At 49.9% G+C, this 21,640-nt stretch overlaps 1 protein-coding gene across 1 annotated transcript in view; it reads left to right on the forward strand.

The window, feature by feature from the left end:
• The window catches only part of VPS52 (VPS52 subunit of GARP complex), a 70,891-nt gene that overhangs the window by 9,620 nt on the left and 39,631 nt on the right, over nt 1–21,640 (forward strand). The window contains exons 2-11 of the mRNA XM_069241887.1: nt 6,724–6,814; nt 6,906–6,958; nt 10,109–10,184; nt 14,820–14,887; nt 16,476–16,651; nt 17,200–17,350; nt 18,010–18,110; nt 19,165–19,297; nt 19,486–19,543; nt 20,493–20,626. Of these exons, the coding sequence (XP_069097988.1) occupies nt 6,724–6,814; nt 6,906–6,958; nt 10,109–10,184; nt 14,820–14,887; nt 16,476–16,651; nt 17,200–17,350; nt 18,010–18,110; nt 19,165–19,297; nt 19,486–19,543; nt 20,493–20,626 (1,041 nt within the window). The remainder of the gene's footprint in view (nt 1–6,723; nt 6,815–6,905; nt 6,959–10,108; nt 10,185–14,819; nt 14,888–16,475; nt 16,652–17,199; nt 17,351–18,009; nt 18,111–19,164; nt 19,298–19,485; nt 19,544–20,492; nt 20,627–21,640) is intronic.

The following is a 21,640-nucleotide window of genomic DNA, read 5'->3' on the forward strand; positions in this document are numbered from 1 at the left end:
TTCCATCCATGCTCTGCACACACCCTCCGTCCATACTGTTACATGCTCTGCACACCCTCTGTCCATGCTCTGCACACCCTCCGTCCATGTGGTGCACTTCCATGCTCTGCACACACCCTCCATCCATGCTGTGCAGTTCCATGCTCTGCTCACCTTCCGCCCATGCTGTGCAGTTCCATGCTCTGCACACCCTCCATCCATGCTCTGCACACACCCTCCGTCCATGCAGTGCAGTTCCATGCTGTGCGCACTCTCTGTCCTTGCTGTGCAGTTCCATGCTCTGCACATCCATCCATTATGTGCAGTTCTATGCTGTGCTCACCCTCCGTCCATGCTGTGCAGTTCCATGCTCTCCACACCCCCTCCGTCGATGCTGTGCAGTTCTATGCTCTACACACCCTCCATCCATGCTGTGCAGGTCCATGCTCTGCACACACCCTCCGTCCATGCTCTGCTCACACCCTCCGTCCATGTTCACACACCCTCCCTCCATACTGTTCCATGCTCTGCACACCCTCCCTCCATGCTGTGCAGCCCATGCTCTGCACACGCCCTCCGTCCATGCTCTGCTCACACCCTCCGTCCATGCTGTGCACTTCCATGCTCTGCTCACACCCTCCGTCCATGCTGTGCACTTCCATGCTCTGCACGCCCTCCATCCATGCTGTGCACTTCCATGCTCTGCACATACTCCGTCCATGCTGTGCACTTCCATGTTGTGCACACCCTCCGTCCATGCTCTGCACACCCTCCGTCCATTCTGTGCACTTCCATGCTATGCACACCCTCCGTCCATGCTGTGCACACCCTCCGTCCATGCTGTGCACTTCCATGCTCTCCACACCCTCCATCCATACTGTGCAGTTCCATGCTCTCCACACCCTCCATCCATACTGTGCAGTTCCATGCTCTCCACACCCTCCATCCATACTGTGCAGTTCCATGCTCTCCACACCCTCCATCCATACTGTGCAGTTCCATGCTCTCCACACCCTCCGTCCATGCTGTGCAGTTCCATGCTCTGCACATCCATCCATGCTGTGCAGTTCCATGCTCTGCACATCCTCCGTCCATGCTGTGCAGTTCCATGCTCTGCACATCCTCCGTCCATGCTGTGCAGTTCCATGACCTGCACACACCCTCCGTCCATGCTGTGCAGTTCCATGCTCTGCACATCCTTCGTCAATGCTGTGCAGTTCTATGACCTGCTCACCCTCCATCCATGCTGTGCAGTTCATGCTCTGCACACACCCTCCATCCATACTGTGCAGTTCATGCTCTGCACACACCCTCCGTCCATGCTGTGCAGTTCTATGATTTGCTCACCCTCCATCCATGCTGTGCAGTTCTATGATTTGCTCACCCTCCATCCATGCTGTGCATTTCCATGCTCTGCTCACACCCTCCGTCCATGCAGTGCAGTTCCATGCTGTGCGCACTCTCTGTCCTTGCTGTGCAGTTCCATGCTCTGCACATCCATCCATTATGTGCAGTTCTATGCTGTGCTCACCCTCCGTCCATGCTGTGCAGTTCCATGCTCTCCACACCCCCTCCATCCATGCTCTGCACACCCTCCGTCGATGCTGTGCAGTTCTATGCTCTACACACCCTCCATCCATGCTGTGCAGGTCCATGCTCTGCACACACCCTCCGTCCATGCTCTGCTCACACCCTCCATCCATGCTCTGCACACACCCTCCGTCCATGCAGTGCAGTTCCATGCTGTGCGCACTCTCTGTCCTTGCTGTGCAGTTCCATGCTCTGCACATCCATCCATTATGTGCAGTTCTATGCTGTGCTCACCCTCCGTCCATGCTGTGCAGTTCCATGCTCTCCACACCCCCTCCATCCATGCTCTGCACACCCTCCGTCGATGCTGTGCAGTTCTATGCTCTACACACCCTCCATCCATGCTGTGCAGGTCCATGCTCTGCACACACCCTCCGTCCATGCTCTGCTCACACCCTCCGTCCATGTTCACACACCCTCCCTCCATACTGTTCCATGCTCTGCACACCCTCCCTCCATGCTGTGCAGCCCATGCTCTGCACACGCCCTCCGTCCATGCTCTGCTCACACCCTCCGTCCATGCTGTGCACTTCCATGCTCTGCTCACACCCTCCGTCCATGCTGTGCACTTCCATGCTCTGCACGCCCTCCATCCATGCTGTGCACTTCCATGCTCTGCACACCCTCCGTCCATGCTGTGCACTTCCATGCTCTGCACACCCTCCGTCCATGCTGTGCACTTCCATGCTCTGCACACCCTCCGTCCATGCTGTGCACTTCCATGTTGTGCACACCCTCCGTCCATGCTGTGCACTTCCATGCTCTGCACACCCTCCGTCCATTCTGTGCACTTCCATGCTATGCACACCCTCCGTCCATGCTGTGCACACCCTCCGTCCATGCTGTGCACTTCCATGCTCTCCACACCCTCCATCCATACTGTGCAGTTCCATGCTCTCCACACCCTCCATCCATACTGTGCAGTTCCATGCTCTCCACACCCTCCATCCATACTGTGCAGTTCCATGCTCTCCACACCCTCCGTCCATGCTGTGCAGTTCCATGCTCTGCACATCCATCCATGCTGTGCAGTTCCATGCTCTGCACATCCTCCGTCCATGCTGTGCAGTTCCATGCTCTGCACATCCTCCGTCCATGCTGTGCAGTTCCATGATCTGCACACACCCTCCGTCCATGCTGTGCAGTTCCATGCTCTGCACATCCTTCGTCAATGCTGTGCAGTTCTATGACCTGCTCACCCTCCATCCATGCTGTGCAGTTCCATGCTCTGCACACACCCTCCGTCCATGCTGTGCAGTTCATGCTCTGCACACACCCTCCATCCATACTGTGCAGTTCATGCTCTGCACACACCCTCCGTCCATGCTGTGCAGTTCTATGATTTGCTCACCCTCCATCCATGCTGTGCAGTTCTATGATTTGCTCACCCTCCATCCATGCTGTGCATTTCCATGCTCTGCTCACACCCTCCGTCCATGTTCACACACCCTCCCTCCATACTGTTCCATGCTCTGCACACCCTCCGTCCATGCTGTGCACTTCCATGCTGTGCACACACCCTCCGTCCATGCTGTGCACTTCCATGCTGTGCACACACCCTCCGTCCATGCTGTGCAGGTCCGTGCTCTGCACACCCTCCGTCCATGCTGTGCACTTCCATGCTGTGCACACCCTCCGTCCATGCTGTGCACTTCCATGCTGTGCACACATCCTCCGTCCATGCTGTGCACATCCTCCGTCCATGCTGTGCACATCCTCCGTCCATGCTGTGCACACCCTCCGTCCATGCTGTGCACTTCCATGCTGTGCACACCCTCCGTCCATGCTGTGCACATCCTCCGTCCATGCTGTGCCGTTCCGTGCTCTGCTCACCCCCCGTCCATGCTGTGCCGTTCCGTGCTCTGCTCACCCCCCCCGTCCATGCTGTGCCGTTCCGTGCTCTGCTCACCCCCCGTCCATGCTGTGCAGTTCCGTGCTCTGCTCACCCCTGTGCATGCTGTGCAGTTCCGTGCTCTGCTCACCCCCCGTCCATGCTGTGCAGTTCCGTGCTCTGCTCACCCCCCCTGCCATGCTGTGCAGTTCCGTGCTCTGCTCACCCCCCGTCCATGCTGTGCAGTTCCGTGCTCTGCTCACCCCCCGTGCATGCTGTGCAGTTCCGTGCTCTGCACACACCCCCGTCCATGCTGTGCAGTTCCGTGCTCTGCTCACCCCCCGTCCATGCTGTGCAGTTCCGTGCTCTGCTCACCCCCCCGTCCATGCTGTGCAGTTCCGTGCTCTGCTCACCCCCCCCGTCCATGCTGTGCAGTTCCGTGCTCTGCTCACCCCCCGTCCATGCTGTGCCGTTCCGTGCTCTGCTCACCCCCCGTGCATGCTGTGCCGTTCCGTGCTCTGCTCACCCCCGTGCATGCTGTGCCGTTCCGTGCTCTGCTCACCCCCGTGCATGCTGTGCCGTTCCGTGCTCTGCTCACCCCCCGTCCATGCTGTGCCGTTCCGTGCTCTGCTCACCCCCCCTGCATGCTGTGCCGTTCCGTGCTCTGCACACCCCCCCGTCCATGCTGTGCAGTTCCGTGCTCTGCACACACCCCCGTCCATGCTGTGCAGTTCCGTGCTCTGCTCACCCCCCGTCCATGCTGTGCACATCCTCCGTCCATGCTGTGCCGTTCCGTGCTCTGCTCACCCCCCGTCCATGCTGTGCCGTTCCGTGCTCTGCTCACCCCCGTCCATGCTGTGCCGTTCCGTGCTCTGCTCACCCCCCGTCCATGCTGTGCCGTTCCGTGCTCTGCTCACCCCCGTCCATGCTGTGCAGTTCCGTGCTCTGCTCACCCTCCGTCCATGCTGTGCACATCCTCCGTCCATGCTGTGCCGTTCCGTGCTCTGCTCAACCCCCGTGCATGCTGTGCAGTTCCGTGCTCTGCTCACCCCCCGTCCATGCTGTGCAGTTCCGTGCTCTGCTCACCCCCCCGTCCATGCTGTGCAGTTCCGTGCTCTGCTCACCCCCCCGTCCATGCTGTGCAGTTCCGTGCTCTGCTCACCCCCCGTCCATGCTGTGCAGTTCCGTGCTCTGCTCACCCCCCGTCCATGCTGTGCAGTTCCGTGCTCTGCTCACCCCCCGTCCATGCTGTGCACTTCCATGCTGTGCACACATCCTCCGTCCATGCTGTGCACACATCCTCCGTCCATGCTGTGCACACATCCTCCGTCCATGCTGTGCACATCCTCCGTCCATGCTGTGCACTTCCATGCTGTGCACACCCTCCGTCCATGCTGTGCACACCCTCCGTCCATGCTGTGCACTTCCATGCTGTGCACATCCTCCGTCCATGCTGTGCAGTTCCGTGCTCTGCTCACCCCCCGTGTATGCTGTGCAGTTCCGTGCTCTGCTCACCCCCCGTGCATGCTGTGCCGTTCCGTGCTCTGCTCACTCTCCCGTCCATGCTGTGCCGTTCCGTGCTCTGCTCACCCCCCGTCCATGCTGTGCAGTTCCGTGCTCTGCTCACCCCCCGTGCATGCTGTGCAGTTCCGTGCTCTGCTCACCCCCCGTCCATGCTGTGCAGTTCCGTGCTCTGCTCACCCCCCATGCATGCTGTGCAGTTCCGTGCTCTGCTCACCCCCCGTGCATGCTGTGCAGTTCCGTGCTCTGCTCACCCCCCCGTGCATGCTGTGCAGTTCCGTGCTCTGCTCACCCCCCGTGCATGCTGTGCAGTTCCGTGCTCTGCTCACCCCCCGTGCATGCTGTGCAGTTCCGTGCTCTGCACACTCGCCTCCCTTTTTCATGGGTAAGGGAGATGATTAGTGAAAATTCATTGAATGGTCACTTACCTGGTCTCCTGTAATGACACGGGCAAGTATAAACGATGCATTGAAATAATACGAAGAACTGCCAGCTGGTGAGAATGGCTGGTTCAAGCGTGTCTATCCATCCGTTTTTGTATTTAACAAAGAACTCAAGTCACAGTCTCTTAAGTGCGACTCATCCTGACAACTTCTAGTTCATCACAAGGTAAAATTCGTGCTTGTGAATAGCGCCGGCTGCGTTCACCCCCGGGTACTGCACGTCGTTGCACCAAGTCGTCCACCCACTGGCCGATCTCAAATGCTATAAGTAGATCCAACAGAGATGAGGTCTCTGTTGTTAAAGCCACTGCTGTGGGGTCAGTTTATAAATCTCACTGATCGTCCGAGCAAAGAAGCCAACTAACCTGTAAACGTTAAGAGAGGCTTTTTTGGCGAAAGCTCATCCCCTGGGCAAGAGCTCTCTATCCCTCGTGTCTGATGCTATTGGTAGATTGAGCACATATCCTGGTGTTATCCAGATGTTTGGGGCAGTTTGAAAAGCATATACTGAGAGACTCCATTTCAACAGCCCCTTTAAAGCTTCAGGAAGCCTCGGGGACAGACTGATGTATACAGTGGCTGCTTAAACATGACACACAAAGTGGAGATAGGGAGATCTTGTGGATTTCTTCCCAACCATGTTGTATACGTTATCTACAAAAGCTTTGTAGTTTTAAAAAATATTTGTAATTATGGATAAAAGGCAGCTATGTAGAGAGGTCCTGTAAGAGAAAAACATTTGTATCAGTTTCAAAACAGGATTTTGACACTAGGTCATAATTCGATTTTATGAGGAAGTCTTTAAATAAAAGTGGTAGCGTGTAGAGGAGAGTGAGGGCATGTGTTTTAAATATGTTTTTCGCTCAGCAGGTCAGTCTTGGGGTTGGGCGCTTGTGAATGGAGAGCTTTAAACTTGGAAGACATGCTATATTACAAGTTCTAATAGATACAGGTCATGTCCAAATTATTTATCAGCGATGGATCTTTGTTTTCTGCTCTTGCGGGAGGTTAATTTGTATTTGTTTAACATATTTCTGTAGCGAGGACCTAGCCACAAGGCAGCAGAGTTCTCTTTACAGATAACACGGAGGGTTGAGACCATTACAGAAATAACATGGTTCCGTAAGAAAGACATTTCAGTTGGGACTGAACCAAGAGGCAAGACCTGAAGAGATGTGTTTTTAAGTCTTTCTGGAATGCAAGATGGTCTGGACTTTGCCTGATGTAGTCCAGCATAGAGCTCCTTAATCTTGGAGCTGCCTCCCTGAGTGCTCATATTCCCTTTCTAGTATTGAGGCTGCAAGAGATGCACCTAGAGGAGGCTACTACCTGATTACCTTATTTTGTACATCTCTACAGGTGCTGGGAGACATAGGCGAAGACCCCTTGCAGCTGAATCTGGGGGACCTGGACATCACGTCGGACGAGTTCATTCTGGACGAAGTGGACAGTGAGTTCCTTTTCTGCTCAGTCAGTTAAGAAGCCTCTTTAGGTTTGTGATGTTCTAACTTCTGAACTGCCTCCTTTCTTCTCTTGGACAGTTCACATTCAGGAGAACCTGGAAGATGCACTGGTGAAAGAAGCCTTAAAAACGGCAAGTGCCCGAGCACTGGACTTGCTCAAACTTAAGACGATTGGACAAGTTGTATTGTTGTTGCGCACAATTTCTTTGTTATTGGTGCCTTATTTTTGGTTGTGTTGTTGTTGTGTAATGTGCTTTGTTTAGTTTTGCTGTTGTTGCTTTCAGTCTTGATAGCTGTGTTGCTGTTGGAAGTGATATGTTTCACTGGTATTGCTCTTGGTCATCGAACTTTGGCTGTTCTTAGGTTCATGTTGGTGCCATTAGTATCACTAGATGTTGGCCTTGTTGGTGTCGGATATGTTTGAGTTGATATTGTCTGTGTCCATTTCAGCGGTAGTGCTTTGCTTTACTGGTATTACTCGGTGCACGTGTTGGTGGACATGCTCATTTTGACTTTGCAGTTAGTGTTATCACTCTTGGGATGTGTTGCTGTTTGTAAACTCTGGTGCTTGTGGTCATCCCTCTTGATGACTGTTGTTGGATGTCTTTTAGTTGCTGCTCGGACTGTTATGACTTTGTAGGCTCTGGTGAGATCTCATGGTTGAGTTGAAGTTGCTGTAACTTTCATATGCCAGGCTGTGCTTGGTTGCTCTCTTGTTGATGTTACTTCATGGGTAACACTCTCAGTAGCTGTGTCGTTGGATCTGCTTTGACATTGTAAAGAATACAAACTATGTTCTCACCAGTGTTAAATCAACTCAAATTCATGCGCTCTCTAGTAAACATTGGTCTTTCTTGTGCATTCATTTACCTATTTCTTTACAAATGGTAGCTTCCTAGGCACTGACTATAGTAGTGTGTGTAGATTATTATCATGTCATAAATTGCAAACACATACATCTGGTTCATCAGCAAATGGATTTTTGTTCATATAGTGTTTCAATTGCCTGAGATAGAGACCTAATGCTGGTATCATCAATTATCTTTTGATCGAATCATCTCATGGGTTTGGCAGCACACACGTTGAGTGATATCATCCAGTCAAAGGCTCATGGTGCAGTGGGAATCATCAGCACACTGCTGTGTATCATTCTTCTCTGGATCGTTTTAAACAGATTCTGTGGAAACATCATGGCCAGGCATCTCCTTTATGCTTGTGTTATGGATCTGGTTCCACAGCAGCGCGTATTAAAAAGACCTACTTATGCAAGTATACGGCTGGGCGAAGAATTTCTGATATTACACCATGCTCAAATTCTGCATCTTAATATATCCATAGAAATGGAGCCAACTAAATGTAAACATCAAACTATTTACGTGTTGGCAAACTGTCATTTTAAATAGGAAAGCACCTACATTCTCAGAATCTAAAACTGCATGCATGTGTACGGTGCTAGGTTCTTATGTCAATTTGCTCTTTGATTTATGTTTTTTCTGGACAGGATAGCAGGGTGCCTGCAAATATCCATGCACAAACAATAGAAGGCTTGGGTTTATCTCTTGGAGTCAGATTGCTCGGACTATGATTATTGGTGCCTCTGATTTTGAATTTTCGGGCCCACAAGCGATGCGTCCAGTCACCGCCTATGATACTAGATCGCCCTGTGCACAGTGGGGCTGGATTTCTACAAATTAAAATGTGCTTTCCTCGTGTACATGCTGAGTAACAATGCTGGATTTGGACCTTATACTGCCTGCTAACTTAAACTTCCTTCTTTGCATCTGCTTGGTGTGAACAAATAGTTGTTAACGTGGATCAGGAGGGTTGAAAGTGTAACTTGAAGCCTGTTATATATGTAAGATCCCCAAAGATACATATGCACAAGTAGTGAAATGTTGGTATCAGTCAGTGTGTGGCATGTTCCGTGTCATCGGAAAGTGAACGGCGCATGCATGGTGGCCATCTTAACCTGATTGTACTGGTAAACAGTATAATCATGTGATTTGATGTTTGCTAAATCCTGCCCTAAATGGCAAGACCGCTGGTATTCCTTTTTTGTCTTCTATTCTATGGGGACTGTACGTGTAGATTAAAAGGCTGGGAGGCTGACACTGCAGCCACTGCTATCACTGTCTGGGCATGTGTTTGGGTATTCTTTGGTTCACCTTGCGGCTGTACGTGCTACAGGAGGGGGGGTTGTTACTGGATGTGCTTATGTTGACGTCTATGGTATTTCCCTGTGGCGTAACGAAAGTTGAAGGGTCTCCCCTGCACAGTACCTGAAGGGCCCCCTATGGAGCTACGCAGGAGTTCCCAGTGCAGAGTACTCTGCTCAGTGGCCCCTGAAGCTCGTCCCCTCCCCACCACACCGTGGGGGGCTGCAGGGGCCTTTGTTACCCCACTGGCATAGCCATGCATCTCATTGGTGCATTGTTCTTGGTATGACTTCCAGTGCTGACACTGGACCTGCTGTGGCTGATATTGATGCATTTGGTGTCTCTGAGTGCCTCTTGTGGTGATGGATGTGCACTGTTGTTGCTGTTAATACTGTGGGTGTTTGTGTGAACGTTGCATTTGCTTTTGTTAATGTTGTTGTCTTTGCTGATGTGTAGTTGCTGGGTGTGCTTTGGTTGGTGTTGCAGTCATTGGTATGATTCTTGGGTCCTCACAGAGAGTGTTTTGTAACAGGACTTACCGGGCCCATTGGAATTCCAAGTTTGGGGGTTTCACACGCAGAATTCTATGTGGACTCCAGAAGAAAACATGGGTAAAAGTAGCACGAAATGCTGATTCCTACATAATACTCCTCAGAAGCTTGCGATCCTAGTTATTTCCTGGTCCTCAGAATAACTGTGACCCCCTGTAATTGTAATTCCAGGCTGGGAAGTTACAGCAGCTGTAACTGGCCACTTGTACAGCGTGCCTAGGCAGCTTTGCCTTCTGGTTGTGATTTGGTGAACATGGTTGATATTTGGTTTGCCTCAGTGGCTTTAATAGTATTCACTGCCTTCTGCAGTAGTTGTGTCTACCAGTGTTATTTGCTTAGGCCTTCTGCAGTAGTTGTGTCTACCAGTGTTATTTGCTTAGATACCGACTGTAGAGCCGGCCTGTGCTGTACTTGACCTTATAATTACTGGCTGTGGTGTTGGCTACATTTGCTTACCCAAGTTCTTTCTCACTTTTGCTGATTGTGATATGAAAGGTTTATGGCGTTTTGGGCTCCAAGAAACTTTGGGAGGCTGTCGCTTTGATGAATTTTCCCTCCTTGGACTTCTTTGCAGGGCGTGGATTTGAGGCAGTACTCCAAGCAGGTAGAACTGGAGCTCCAGCAGATTGAGCATGCATCCATCAAGGATTGTATCCTTCCTCTAAGTGGATTGTGTGTCTGAGCCAGTGATGCTGTTCCAGGATAGTACAACAGACATCATCAACATTGATCATAAACATATAGACACATTTCTCAGCTAGATTCATGAGGGTATTGTCACAATACTTGCAAACCCTGCCTGTCCAACCTGTCAGTCCTCAAATGCCACCTTATTTGCAAAGGTTGAAACCACTTCAGTGAAATATTTGGGTGCAAAAGACTGCTGGGTAACACACTCAGTCCTTACAGGACGGACCGTGATGTTTTTACAGCTTTGCAACCTGTGTGTGCCTGTGTTTTCTCAGAACCCAACATATTTTATTCACTTACAATACTTAAACACACAATAGACTCTCAAGCTTGGCCTAAAAGAACAGCCCCCTTATTATTTATCAGATGCCCCATTTAATCCTGTTAGTAAGAGGGATAAATGCTCAGCGGTGTCAGTAACAGAATTTTCTGATGCTGCCTGCCAAGCATTAGATCTCTTTTGTTAAGATACGTCTCAATCAGGAAGAGGAAGTGAGGTCACGTCTCCATCGGGAAGAAGTGAGGTCATTGAGAGTGTTGTGACTGCTGGTTGTGCAGAACACAGCTGTACTAGACAGATGCTTGTGGAACCTTGCTTTACTATGCAGCAGGGATGGGTACTGCTGGTGCAGACCAATGTTGTAAATAATTGGATCTGATGGTCGTCCACTTTCGTCTGCTGCCAAAGGTGACCAAAATTAGCACTTTGGTAAAGTCTGCAACTTTGCCTAGCTCAAAGAGATACTGTTGGAAGTTGGCTCTGTATGCACTGAGTCCAGGGGGTCCCCTTAGAGGTACGATAGTGGCAAAAAGAGATAATTCTAATGCTCTATTTTGTGGTAGTGTGGTCGAGCAGCAGGCTTATCAGAGGGTAGTGTTAAGCATTTGTTGTACACACAGAGGCAATAAATGAGGAACACACACTCAGAGACAATTCCAGGCCAATAGGTTTTTGTATAGAAAAATATATTTTCTTAGTTTATTTTAAGAACCACAGGTTCAAGATGTACAAGTAATACTTCAAATGAAAGGTATTTCAAATAGGTACTTTAGGAACTTTGAATTAGCAAAATAGCATATACAGTTTTCACATAAATGACATATAGCTATTTTAAAACTAGACACTGCAATTTTCAACAGTTCCTGGGGGAGGTAAGTGTTTGTTAGTTTTTGCAGGTAAGTAAACCACCTAAGGGGTTCAAGTTTGGGTTCAAGGTAGCCCACCGTTGGGGGTTCAGAGCAACCCCAAAGTTACCACACCAGCAGCTCAGGGCCGGTCAGGTGCAGAGGTCAAAGTGGTGCCCAAAACGCATAGGCTTCAATGGAGAAGGGGGTTCCCCGGTTCCAGTCTGCCAGCAGGTAAGTACCGCGTCTTCGGAGGGCAGACCAGGGGGGTTTTATAGGGCACTGGGGGGGGGACACAAGTCCACACAGAAAGTACACCCTCAGCGGCACGGGCGGCCGGGTGCAGTGTGCAAACAGGCGTCAGGTTTTCAATAGAACTCAATGGGAGACCAAGGGGTCTCTTCAGCGATGCAGGCAGGCAAGGGGGGGGCTCCTCGGAGTAGCCACCACCTGGGCAAGGGAGAGGGCCACCTGCGGGTCGCTCCTGCACTGGAGGTCGGATCCTTCAGGTCATGGGGGCTGCGGGTGCAGAGTCTTTACCAGGCGTCGGGTCTTTGAAGCAGGCAGTCGCGGTCAGGGGGAGCCTCGGGATTCCCTCTGCAGGTTCCGCTGTGGGGGGTCAGGGGGGTCAACTCTAGCTACTCACGGTCTCGTAGTCACCGGGGAGTCCTCCCTAAAGTGATTGTTCTCCACAAGTCGAGCCGGGGGCATCGGGTGCAGAGTGCAAAGTCTCACGCTTCCGGCGGGAAACGTGTGTTGTTTCAAAGTTGCTTCTTTGTTGCAAAGTTGCAGTCTTTGTGGAACAGAGCCGCTGTACTCTGGAGTTCTTGGTCCTTCTAGATGCAGGGCAGTCCTCTGAGGCTTCAGAGGTCGCTGGTCCCTGGGGAACGCGTCGCTGGTGCAGTGTCTTTATAAGTGGGGAGACAGGCCGGTAGAGCTGGGGACAAAGCAGTTGGTGTCTCCGTCTTCTCTGCAGGGTTTTTCAGTTCAGCAGTCCTCTTCTTCTTAGGTTGCAGGAATCTGAGTTTCTAGGTCCTGGGGAGCCCCTAAATACTGAATTTAGGGGTGTGTTTAGGTCTGGGGGGGTTAGTAGCCAATGGCTACTAGCCCTGAGGGTGGCTACACCCTCTTTGTGCCTCCTCCCTGAGGGGAGGGGGGGGCACATCCCTAATCCTATTGGGGGTATCCTCCATCTGCAAGATGGAGGATTTCTAAAAGTTAGTCACCTCAGCTCAGGACACCTTAGGGGCTATCCTGACTGGCCAGTGACTCCTCCTTGTTTTTCTCATTATCTCCTCTGGCCTTGCCACCAAAGGTGGGGCCGTGGCCGGAGGGGGCGGGCAACTCCACTAACTGGAGTGCCCTGGGGTGCTGTAACAAAGGGGGTGAGCATTTGAGGCTCACCGCCAGGTGTTACAGTTCCTGCAGGGGGAGGTGTGAAGCACCTCCAACCAGTACAGGCTTTGTTACTAGCCACAGAGTGACAAAGGCACTCTCCCCACGTGGCCAGCAACATGTCTGGTGGGTGGCAGGCTGCTAAAACCAGTCAGCCTACACGGCAGTCGGTAGTCGGTTAAGGTTTCAGGGGGCACCTCTAAGGTGCCCTCTGGGGTGTATGTTACAATAAAATGCACACTGGCATCAGTGTGCATTTATTGTGCTGAGAAGTTTGATACCAAACTTCCCAGTTTTCAGTGTAGCCATCATGGAACTGTGGAGTTCGTGTTTGACAGACTCCCAGTCCATATACTCTTATGGCTACCCTGCACTTACAATGTCTAAGGTTTTGCTTAGACACTGTAGGGGCATAGTGCTCATGCACTTATGCCCTCACCTATGGTATAGTGCACCCTGCCTTAGGGCTGTAAGACCTGCTAGAGGGGTGATTTATCTATACTCCATAGGCAGTGTGAGGTTGGCATGGCACCCTGAGGGGAGTGCCATGTCTACTAAGTCGTTTTATCCCCAATAGCACACACAAGCTGGCAAGCAGTGTCTGTGCTGAGTGAGGGGTCCCCAGGGTGGCATAAGACATGCTGCATCCCTTAGAGACCTTCCCTGGCATCATGGTCCTTGGTACCAGGGGTACCAGTTACAAGGGACTTACCTGGATGCCAGGGTGTGCCAATTGTGGAAACAAAAGTACAGGTTAGGGAAAGAACACTGGGTCTGGGGCCTGGTTAGCAGGCCTCAGCACACTTTCAAATCAAACTTAGCATCAGCAAAGGCAAAAAGTCAGGGGGTAACCATGCCAAGGAGGCATTTCCTTACAGATACCAATAGATAAAGTACTCAGTCACTTCGCAAACTACACTCTCCCCATTAAAGTCTTGCTCACATTGGCAAGTATAATTTGCACACCTGTGTCATTTTATGCCCAAATTTTTGGGGTCACCCCAAAATACACTGCAGCCTTTTCAGAGAGAAAATGAAATCTGGCAAGTGTCTGTCATTCCTTCACTAGTGAGTTATACTCAAGGAGGGGAGTGTTAGGATTCAGACAAATCTTGTATGAGAATCCCGTTATGGCATACAGAGCACCCCCCTGTACCCCGAAATCAGCACACGCACTAGTTGGTATTTTACACTACATGGTTATTTAATTCAATCATATGCATTAGAATCGTTGTAAGTATTATGAGCAGCTCAGCAATAATTGTACGTATTTAGAGTATAGGTTAGATAAGCCCCAATCATATTTCATCACACATCCCTAATCGATTAGTCTGCCCCCTGCCTGAGCTATGGCTGGTTGTCTAACCGCAGAGTTGTATGAGCCTGCTTGTAATAATATGCAGTAACATGTAATGCCTTTCAGTGTACCTGACTTTGCCATCATGCGTGAAGTCCCAGCATCACATTTTAGCATCCCTTCAGCAGTTGCTCCATATGTCTAACGCAGCCCCGCGCCAGTATCTTATTAAACTTTCTTGTTCATGGTGCCCGATCGGGCGAGGAGGCTCCAGCTCATGTTCAGCTCCTGTTTTCTTACACAGGATAAGGAACAATACTCCTTGATCAACACAGAATCCTCCTGATTCTCTCTTCCTGCACGTCTGACCCACGGATGTCTTCTGCTGTTTGTAAAAGAGCATCAGATGATGGCGCTCTTCCTTCCTGGGCCTGTTAGCTCGAGTCTTGGACAAATCGAGCACTCCTTTTATTAGTGGCTTTATTTAATCAGGCAAGCCTGCCTTCTGGGGTCTGCAGTTAATGTGTGCGCTCTTAAGGCACCAAACAACCAGGCCCTTATTGCATGTGGCATGAAGAAATACTTCTGGAAGCCCCTTCACATGTCACCTTGGAATGTACTCTCTCGAATCTAGCAGTGAAGGCTGCCACAAGTACAGCGCGCACTGGTTGGGTGGACGGAGTACATTCTCTCTGGATAGTAAACATGGCCGATGCATTTGTTTGTGAGGATTTCTGTATGCTTTCTGTTTTTCCCCTTAACTCAGTTTGCTGCTCAGATATTAAGGAGAGCCAGAACATCGCCTCTCTGCACAATCAGATTACAGCCTGTGACACCATTCTAGAGGTAAGACAGGACCCCCTCATTTTCTCCTCCTTCTTGCAGTGCATGGTGGTCACGTATATGATGCACAGGCTGTGTCAGTCGCCCATCCCGCCGCCTCTGTTTACTCCCGTGACCTATAGACGCCTTTCTTCCGGTCTGCCTTGTAAGGCTGGTGTTGACGTCACTGCCAGCCCTCTATCTGTTCTTTCGACCCCTAAAACAAGGCTGTCTGTTCTCCCCATCCAAGTGCAGCTGTCCATAGCATGTAGCCGAGCGTTCTGTCCTTCTTAGTTTAACAGCCAGTCCTCTTACAAGACACCTGTAACTGTCCTTCTTTCCAATGCTTGTCTGTCCAATGAGGGTCTCTTTGGTGCAATCACCACCAGCAGTTGCAAACTTCAGAAGATGATGTATCTTTCAGCTCCAGGAGGATGGGCGCATCCAGAATAGTCTCAATAATCCTGCCTAGGGTTGCTACCTAGAACAGTGTGTAAAATATTGAAATGTACCCGTGAGGCCTCTTGTAAAGTACGGAACGGTGGTTCTCAGGGATCCCAGGTCTGAGAGATGAGTCTGATGATTAGAGAGTATTCTCACCATATGGCCTGATTTGCACAAAATAACCAATCCTACTCTCTCAATGCTAGGATGTGTTTGTGACAACTAGAGATTACATTTACTTTGCAGCATAGAATGCTTAAACAGTTTTTGCTATGCACATCCAAGGGGAGATTTAGCAGGAGTCAGTGCTGCATCTGCAAACTGCGCTGAAGCAGCAGAGCCCGCCCAAGACATTGGAAAGCTCTAGAGCAAAGCCGGTTGGAAACACTGCATTGATTGGATCGTGGAGAGACTATAAGCTCGCAACAAAGAATCAAAGTACAGGGATGCTGAAGCTGGACGTCTATCCTTGACGGGAGACGAGCACCTGCAAAGCGGGCATAGATACACATACTTCGTCCAGAAGCCTCCAGTGCTGGTCTACATCTTCCCATTGGAAGCTGAGTGAAAGCAGCACTAGAAGTAGAGTATAAATTCAAACATACCACAAGTAAGCTATAGAAATTTGAAAATAAGAGAGCTGATAAAGCAGCACTGGAGGCAGACTCAAAGTGTGGGCCCCAAATCTAAAATGCAGGAGAGCCACTAGGATGACTGGGGGCCCCTTGAAGTTTGGGTACTGTTAGATCAGCAAATGTTCATGCCCTGCAGATTTTGTGTTTAGCAGCACCAACTACAAAGAGTTTGGTAAATGCTGAACTAGATGTCTCATATACGTGGCCACCTCGCACAGTGCCTGTGTGTGGGTACAACACAGGCTGCCTGCAGCTATTATCGTAACTTGTGCTTTTAAGCTCTAAGAGTGCAGGTGGAGCTGGGCTCTGCCAATAGTGCAGTTTTCAAGCTGTGGGAAATCCAGTGGAAGACAGGATAGTGAACCTTGCAATGAGACACCGAATAGGTTACAGGCTTGTACAGTGGCATTAACATCCGAGAAGCTTTAGTAATACCCTATTCTTGTGCACCTGCTCTTTTTTTTAAGTCATCCATTCTCCTGCCTGTTTCGCAGTACTTGATCTCATATTTTGCCTTTAACCCTCTCCCGCAGCGCATGGAGCAGATGCTCAGCTCCTTCCAGTGTGATCTGAGCAGCATCAGCTCTGAGATTCAGACCCTGCAGGAACAGTCCATCACCATGAACATCAAGCTGAAGAACCGTCAGTCTGTGCGCAGCGAGCTTAGCCAGCTGGTGGATGAGCTGGTGGTTCCCAACGCCATGATCAGGTGCCTGCTAGGGTTGTTTGTGTGAAGGCACACGTTTTGGTGGAGGTGGACAACACCATGAGCGGCTTCCACTCTGCCCCATAATACTGGCACCAGGGTAGGGAGGACCAAGACCATAATTGGAGTGAGGAGGAGGGTCTTTGGCACTAAAATGCCAGTATCTGAGATAAAAGTAGGTAACCCCGTGATCAGGCGTGTTGGTGAAGATTTCTGTCTCCATAATGCTAGGATCTGCAGGGAAGGTGGTCAACGTATGGTCCAGTGTGTAGGGGGGGCTGTAGCAACCATTCAGCTGAATTCTGCAACGAAGATTCATGAGTGCATGTGAATATAATTCCTTTTTTCTGTGTTGGTTAGAAGAGAGCCCAGGATGTTGGCGGGTCCAGTCTCATAAATGCAGTCATTGGGTGCGGTTTATATTGCTTTGAAGGAAGGCATTTAGTCGGTAGACAGGACTGAGGCCATCTCAGCTTCTGATGTGTGTTTTTAGTTATTCTCCATACTCTGCTTTCTCCACATCCCCTTCTTCGTTCTCCACACCTGCACAGCACCATCCTGGACACACCCGTAACAGAGCAGGACTTCTTGGAGCAGCTACACGAGCTCAACACCAAGATAAACTATGTGAAGGAGCAGTCCTTCCGGGAGACAGCAGCGTGTGCCGACGTACAGGACATCCTAGACCGGCTCAAAATCAAAGTATGGAAACATTGTTTGCTTTTAGCCTGATCTGTCCCTGTCTGTCCTCCTCAGCTGGCTGTAATGCGTCATCTGACCTCATTCTATTGTGTTTTACCTGGTCTGCTGCTGTCTGTAACCCGACCCTCCTGCACCGGTCTGTTGCTGGATGTCCTGAAGCTGCCTGTTACCCCACGCTCTGGGGCTGTCTGAAACTTGATCTCCTGCTGACTGTAACCCTTCTCCCACTTCTGACTGTAACCTGACCCTCCTGCTCCGGTCTGTTGCTTGATGTCCTGCTGCTGCCTGTGACCCCACGCTCTGGGGCTGCTGACTGTAACCTCTCCCCCCACTTCTGACTGTGACCTGACTTCCTGCGCCGGTCTGTTGCTGGATGTCCTGCTGCTGCCTGTTACCCCACGCTCTGGGGTGTCTGAAACCTGATCTCCTGCTGACTGTAAACTCTCCCCCCACTTCTGACTGTGACCTGACTTCCTGCGCCATTACCTGCATTTTCCCTGCTGAGTGTAACCTAAACTTTCCTTTAGGTTTAGCCTGTATCTGACCTCCTGTGGCTGAATGTAACTTGATCTTTCTTTTTTGACTGTATGAGGTCATGTTGCATGGAAGCTGCCTTCTAATGCAGTGGGTCATAACTTCATTGATGTCTTATTTTTCAGGCTGTGACAAAGATTCGTGAATTCATCCTTCAGAAAATTTACTCATTCCGCAAGCCGATGACTAATTATCAAATTCCCCAGAATGCACTCCTTAAATACAGGTCTGTGTGACTGCTGCTGTTCCCTCCTTGTAGTGCCTTCCATTATAATGGTGCTGCTATTCCTTTCTCGGGATAACATGTTCTCTTTAAGTTGATGATTTATTCCCGTCTCTGTGTCTCAGTTCTGTTAGTTTTATTTTTATTACTCTGATTTTGTTGCCTTTTTGTGTACATTGATCTTTTTTTTTCTTTCTTTTTTTTTACAATCAGTAAAATAAAAAAAATTCACCAATTATACATTTAAGGTTACATGACCTGTGCTATTTTTTCCTTCAAGGCAGTTAGTGCAGCAGTTCCAGGTCAGAGCCCCAAATGGATTTCCATGCTGACCAAATTTTCTCCCATTTCTTGGAGAAGCCCTCTACTCTTGTATACCTCCTTCTCTGCTTGAATGTACCAGTCCATGTCTCCTTCCCATACCGACTTATTTGGAGCTTCGGTGCCACGCACCCCATATCCTCCCCCTCCACCCTCAATCGCCTGCCTATATTTTGCTTTGCCACTATTACACCCAGCACCATACAGAATTTTGGGTGTTTTGATTTGATCGTCTCCCGATACTTTCTACTTTGACAGTTTTAGCGATAGGCAGGCCAGTCACCTTGTTGCTACAGTCTGTCAGTTGTGTCCAGCAGTGCTGCAGTTTCAGACATTCCCACAATATGATAGGAGCCAATCTGACCACCATTTCTGACACACATTTGTGTTTTTCCCATTTCTGACACACATTTGTGTTTTTCCCATTTTATGGAGGGTTGTTCTCAGAAACAGAGATATTTATGGAAAATAGCTTTGAGAATCAGGCTCTGAAACTCCTTCAAATATAAAAGGTACCCCCTTCTAACAGTGATTCTAGAAAGCTCTGGGTGCAGGAAAATAAATCTAAAACGAGACAGTAGCTTTGGCGGATTCTTGGACATCGCTAGATACATGAATGCTTAAATATAAGATGTTGTGACCCCTCTACACTGCTCGTAATTCATTCTATGTATGGTTTGCCTTTCTTTTCAGTTTTGTCACTTTTTTGGGGGTATTGTCTGTGTTTTATCCACAGATTCTTTTATCAGTTCCTTTTGGCCAACGAACGCTCGGTGGCAAAAGAGATCCGGGATGAGTATGTGGACACCATGAGTAAAATCTACCTGTCGTATTTCAAGTCGTACACCAGTCGCCTCATGAAAGTCCAGGTGAGGAGTAGGCTGGTGGTACAAGGATCCTTAACTGTCTTGTAGGAGTCCAGTGATTGACTGAAAGTGCACATGCAGGGTACAGAATAGGAGGGTTGGAGAATAGTGGGCGGTATGGTGGCATGGGACATTTCCTCTACTCTGGCCCCTGCCTAATGAAAGGATTCTGTCTTGTCTCCTAACTCCAGTATGAAGAGGTGGCTGAGAAAGAAGATCTGATGGGAGTGGAAGACACGGGCAAGAAAGATATCCTTTAAGAGTGTAATTGGGGGTGTGCCAGAAGGGGAGCAAGCAGAGGAGGTGCTAACTGAAGGAGGAGAGGAGACAGCAGCAGACAGTGCTACCCAGGGAGAGGAGATTGCATGGAAAGGTGTTTGTCAAGTCAAGGGAGGTGCTACCTGCAGGAGTGTTGGGGAATCTGCATGCCCTGATCCAGAGTTCCACTTCTCTTAATGAAAAAGCCTGTTGACGGGGTAAACGCCAAACTAGTGGGCTCTTACGGTGAGCATGCCACCTGGGAGAACGTTGTGGGGCCTGCTCTCAGAAAGCTGGTCTTTCTCCACCATTTGCCAGATGTGCACTGTGATGAAGTAGGAATCTAACTCTGCTGGTCTTGACTCTATCCTGCCGGGTGCACATACCATAGTCCCCATATACGTAGCCAAGTCTCTACAAGTTTTCTCCTTCAAAACTACCTGCTAGGACCCTATATTTCCTGGTCGTGACTCTCTTCTTGCATAGACGGGACCCCACAAGCAACTCTTGACTCCTCAAGTAAACGCTTGACTCCTTTCTACAAAATTGATGCAATCTGCCTTCATAAACCAGACCATTCCTATCCAGGGCTGGGCTCTTTCAGTCATGTCAGTGGAGCAGGGGAGTCCCGGAAATGCTTTTGCTGCGAGGGAAGTTGTGTTTTTGCCCTCGGGGCTGATGGTCCATCCTCCATCCAAGGGTTCCATTTTATCAACAGCTAGATCCTCTCGCAGGTTCCTGCCCGTCGATTTGCATTCCAGTGATGGCATTGCTTCAAGCTGTGAGTTTGAGGTAGACTTCCATATTTACTGCTTTGCAGTCTAGGGTCACTGCTCAGTGATCTAAACAATACACAGTAGGGGCCATATTAAAAGAAAAATCACAGAGCTGCAATTGTTTTTTTCAGTTTTCCTTTTTGTTTCCTCCTTGACTGGTTGACGCTTCTTCTCAAAGCCTTCTCTAAAAAACCGGAACACCATCTTCACCCTCGGCAGCCGCGGCAACGTGATTTCCTCCACTGAGCTGGAAGCGCCTATCCTGGTGCCCCACACTGCGCAGAAAAGCGATGTCCGGGTGAGCAGTTTGGTGGAGAGTCTGAAAGTGGTTGTTTCTTGGTGACGAGGTTGGTGTGGGGAGCATAGGATAGAAGTGGCTGGAGGGGGTTATGTGAATGGGGGCGGTGGTTGGAAGGACAGGAGGGCAGAGGGTGGCTGAGTGGTAAGCTAAGATGCGTTCGGTACTAGATCCCAGTTTCTAGTTCTTTTGCAGAAGGATGGGGTGACCGGAGTAGGGGTCTATATTTATAGGTAGTGGAGAGTTCACCTCTTCTTTTGTTGCTTCCTTTGCTGGTTCCTAGACAGTCTTATCTGTCGTCTTTGTTTCTATCTTTCTGTGTGTGGTAGCTCTCTTGCACAGTCCCCTTCCTGACTTGATGTCACCGCTAAGTCTCATCTCATCTCATTCTGAAGGGCTGTTGGCTCTCATTTTGTGACTCTCTTCTCTGTCACGGTATAACCCTTCACATCGTCTCACTCTCCGGCCAAGTTTCTTGATCCACAGCGGCCACTGGTAGTCCCTTGCATCTAGCATCCGTTGCCACTGATAGTAGGTGCCTAGGACAAGGATCTCAGAGGTATGCTGTGGCGATAAGGAGCTAGGAACAATTCCGAGACCTCCTGAACGTGGAGATGAGAAGTAGAAAACACACTCTTCTGTTTATTACAAGGGAAACACAAGGAATCCTTCTAGTGGCAAAATAATCCATAAACAGTTTGAAGAGTTCTGTGGCTCAGCTGACTGTCAGTCTCTTAGACAAGCGAAGGCTGCACAGTGAGGCTCTGCATGGCAGCAGAGTGAAAGAATGGTTCTCTCAGATTCAAGGGATATGGAGACGAGAGAAGGAACAAGTCCTAGCCTCTGTTGCGGTGCCCTTAACCTATGTGCGAGAGACTGAAGTGTAACCATGGAATGAGAGCGCCCCCTGACTCTTCAGGGAGAGCTAGCACTTTATGATGCCTCAAGGTGTTCAGACTCCCACAAAACATAATCATCCAGACAAGAGGGAAAGAGGAATCATGCAAGCCGTGG

This window comes from Pleurodeles waltl, chromosome 6, assembly GCF_031143425.1.
Source record: "Pleurodeles waltl isolate 20211129_DDA chromosome 6, aPleWal1.hap1.20221129, whole genome shotgun sequence".
NCBI classification, from domain to species: Eukaryota; Metazoa; Chordata; class Amphibia; order Caudata; family Salamandridae; genus Pleurodeles; species Pleurodeles waltl.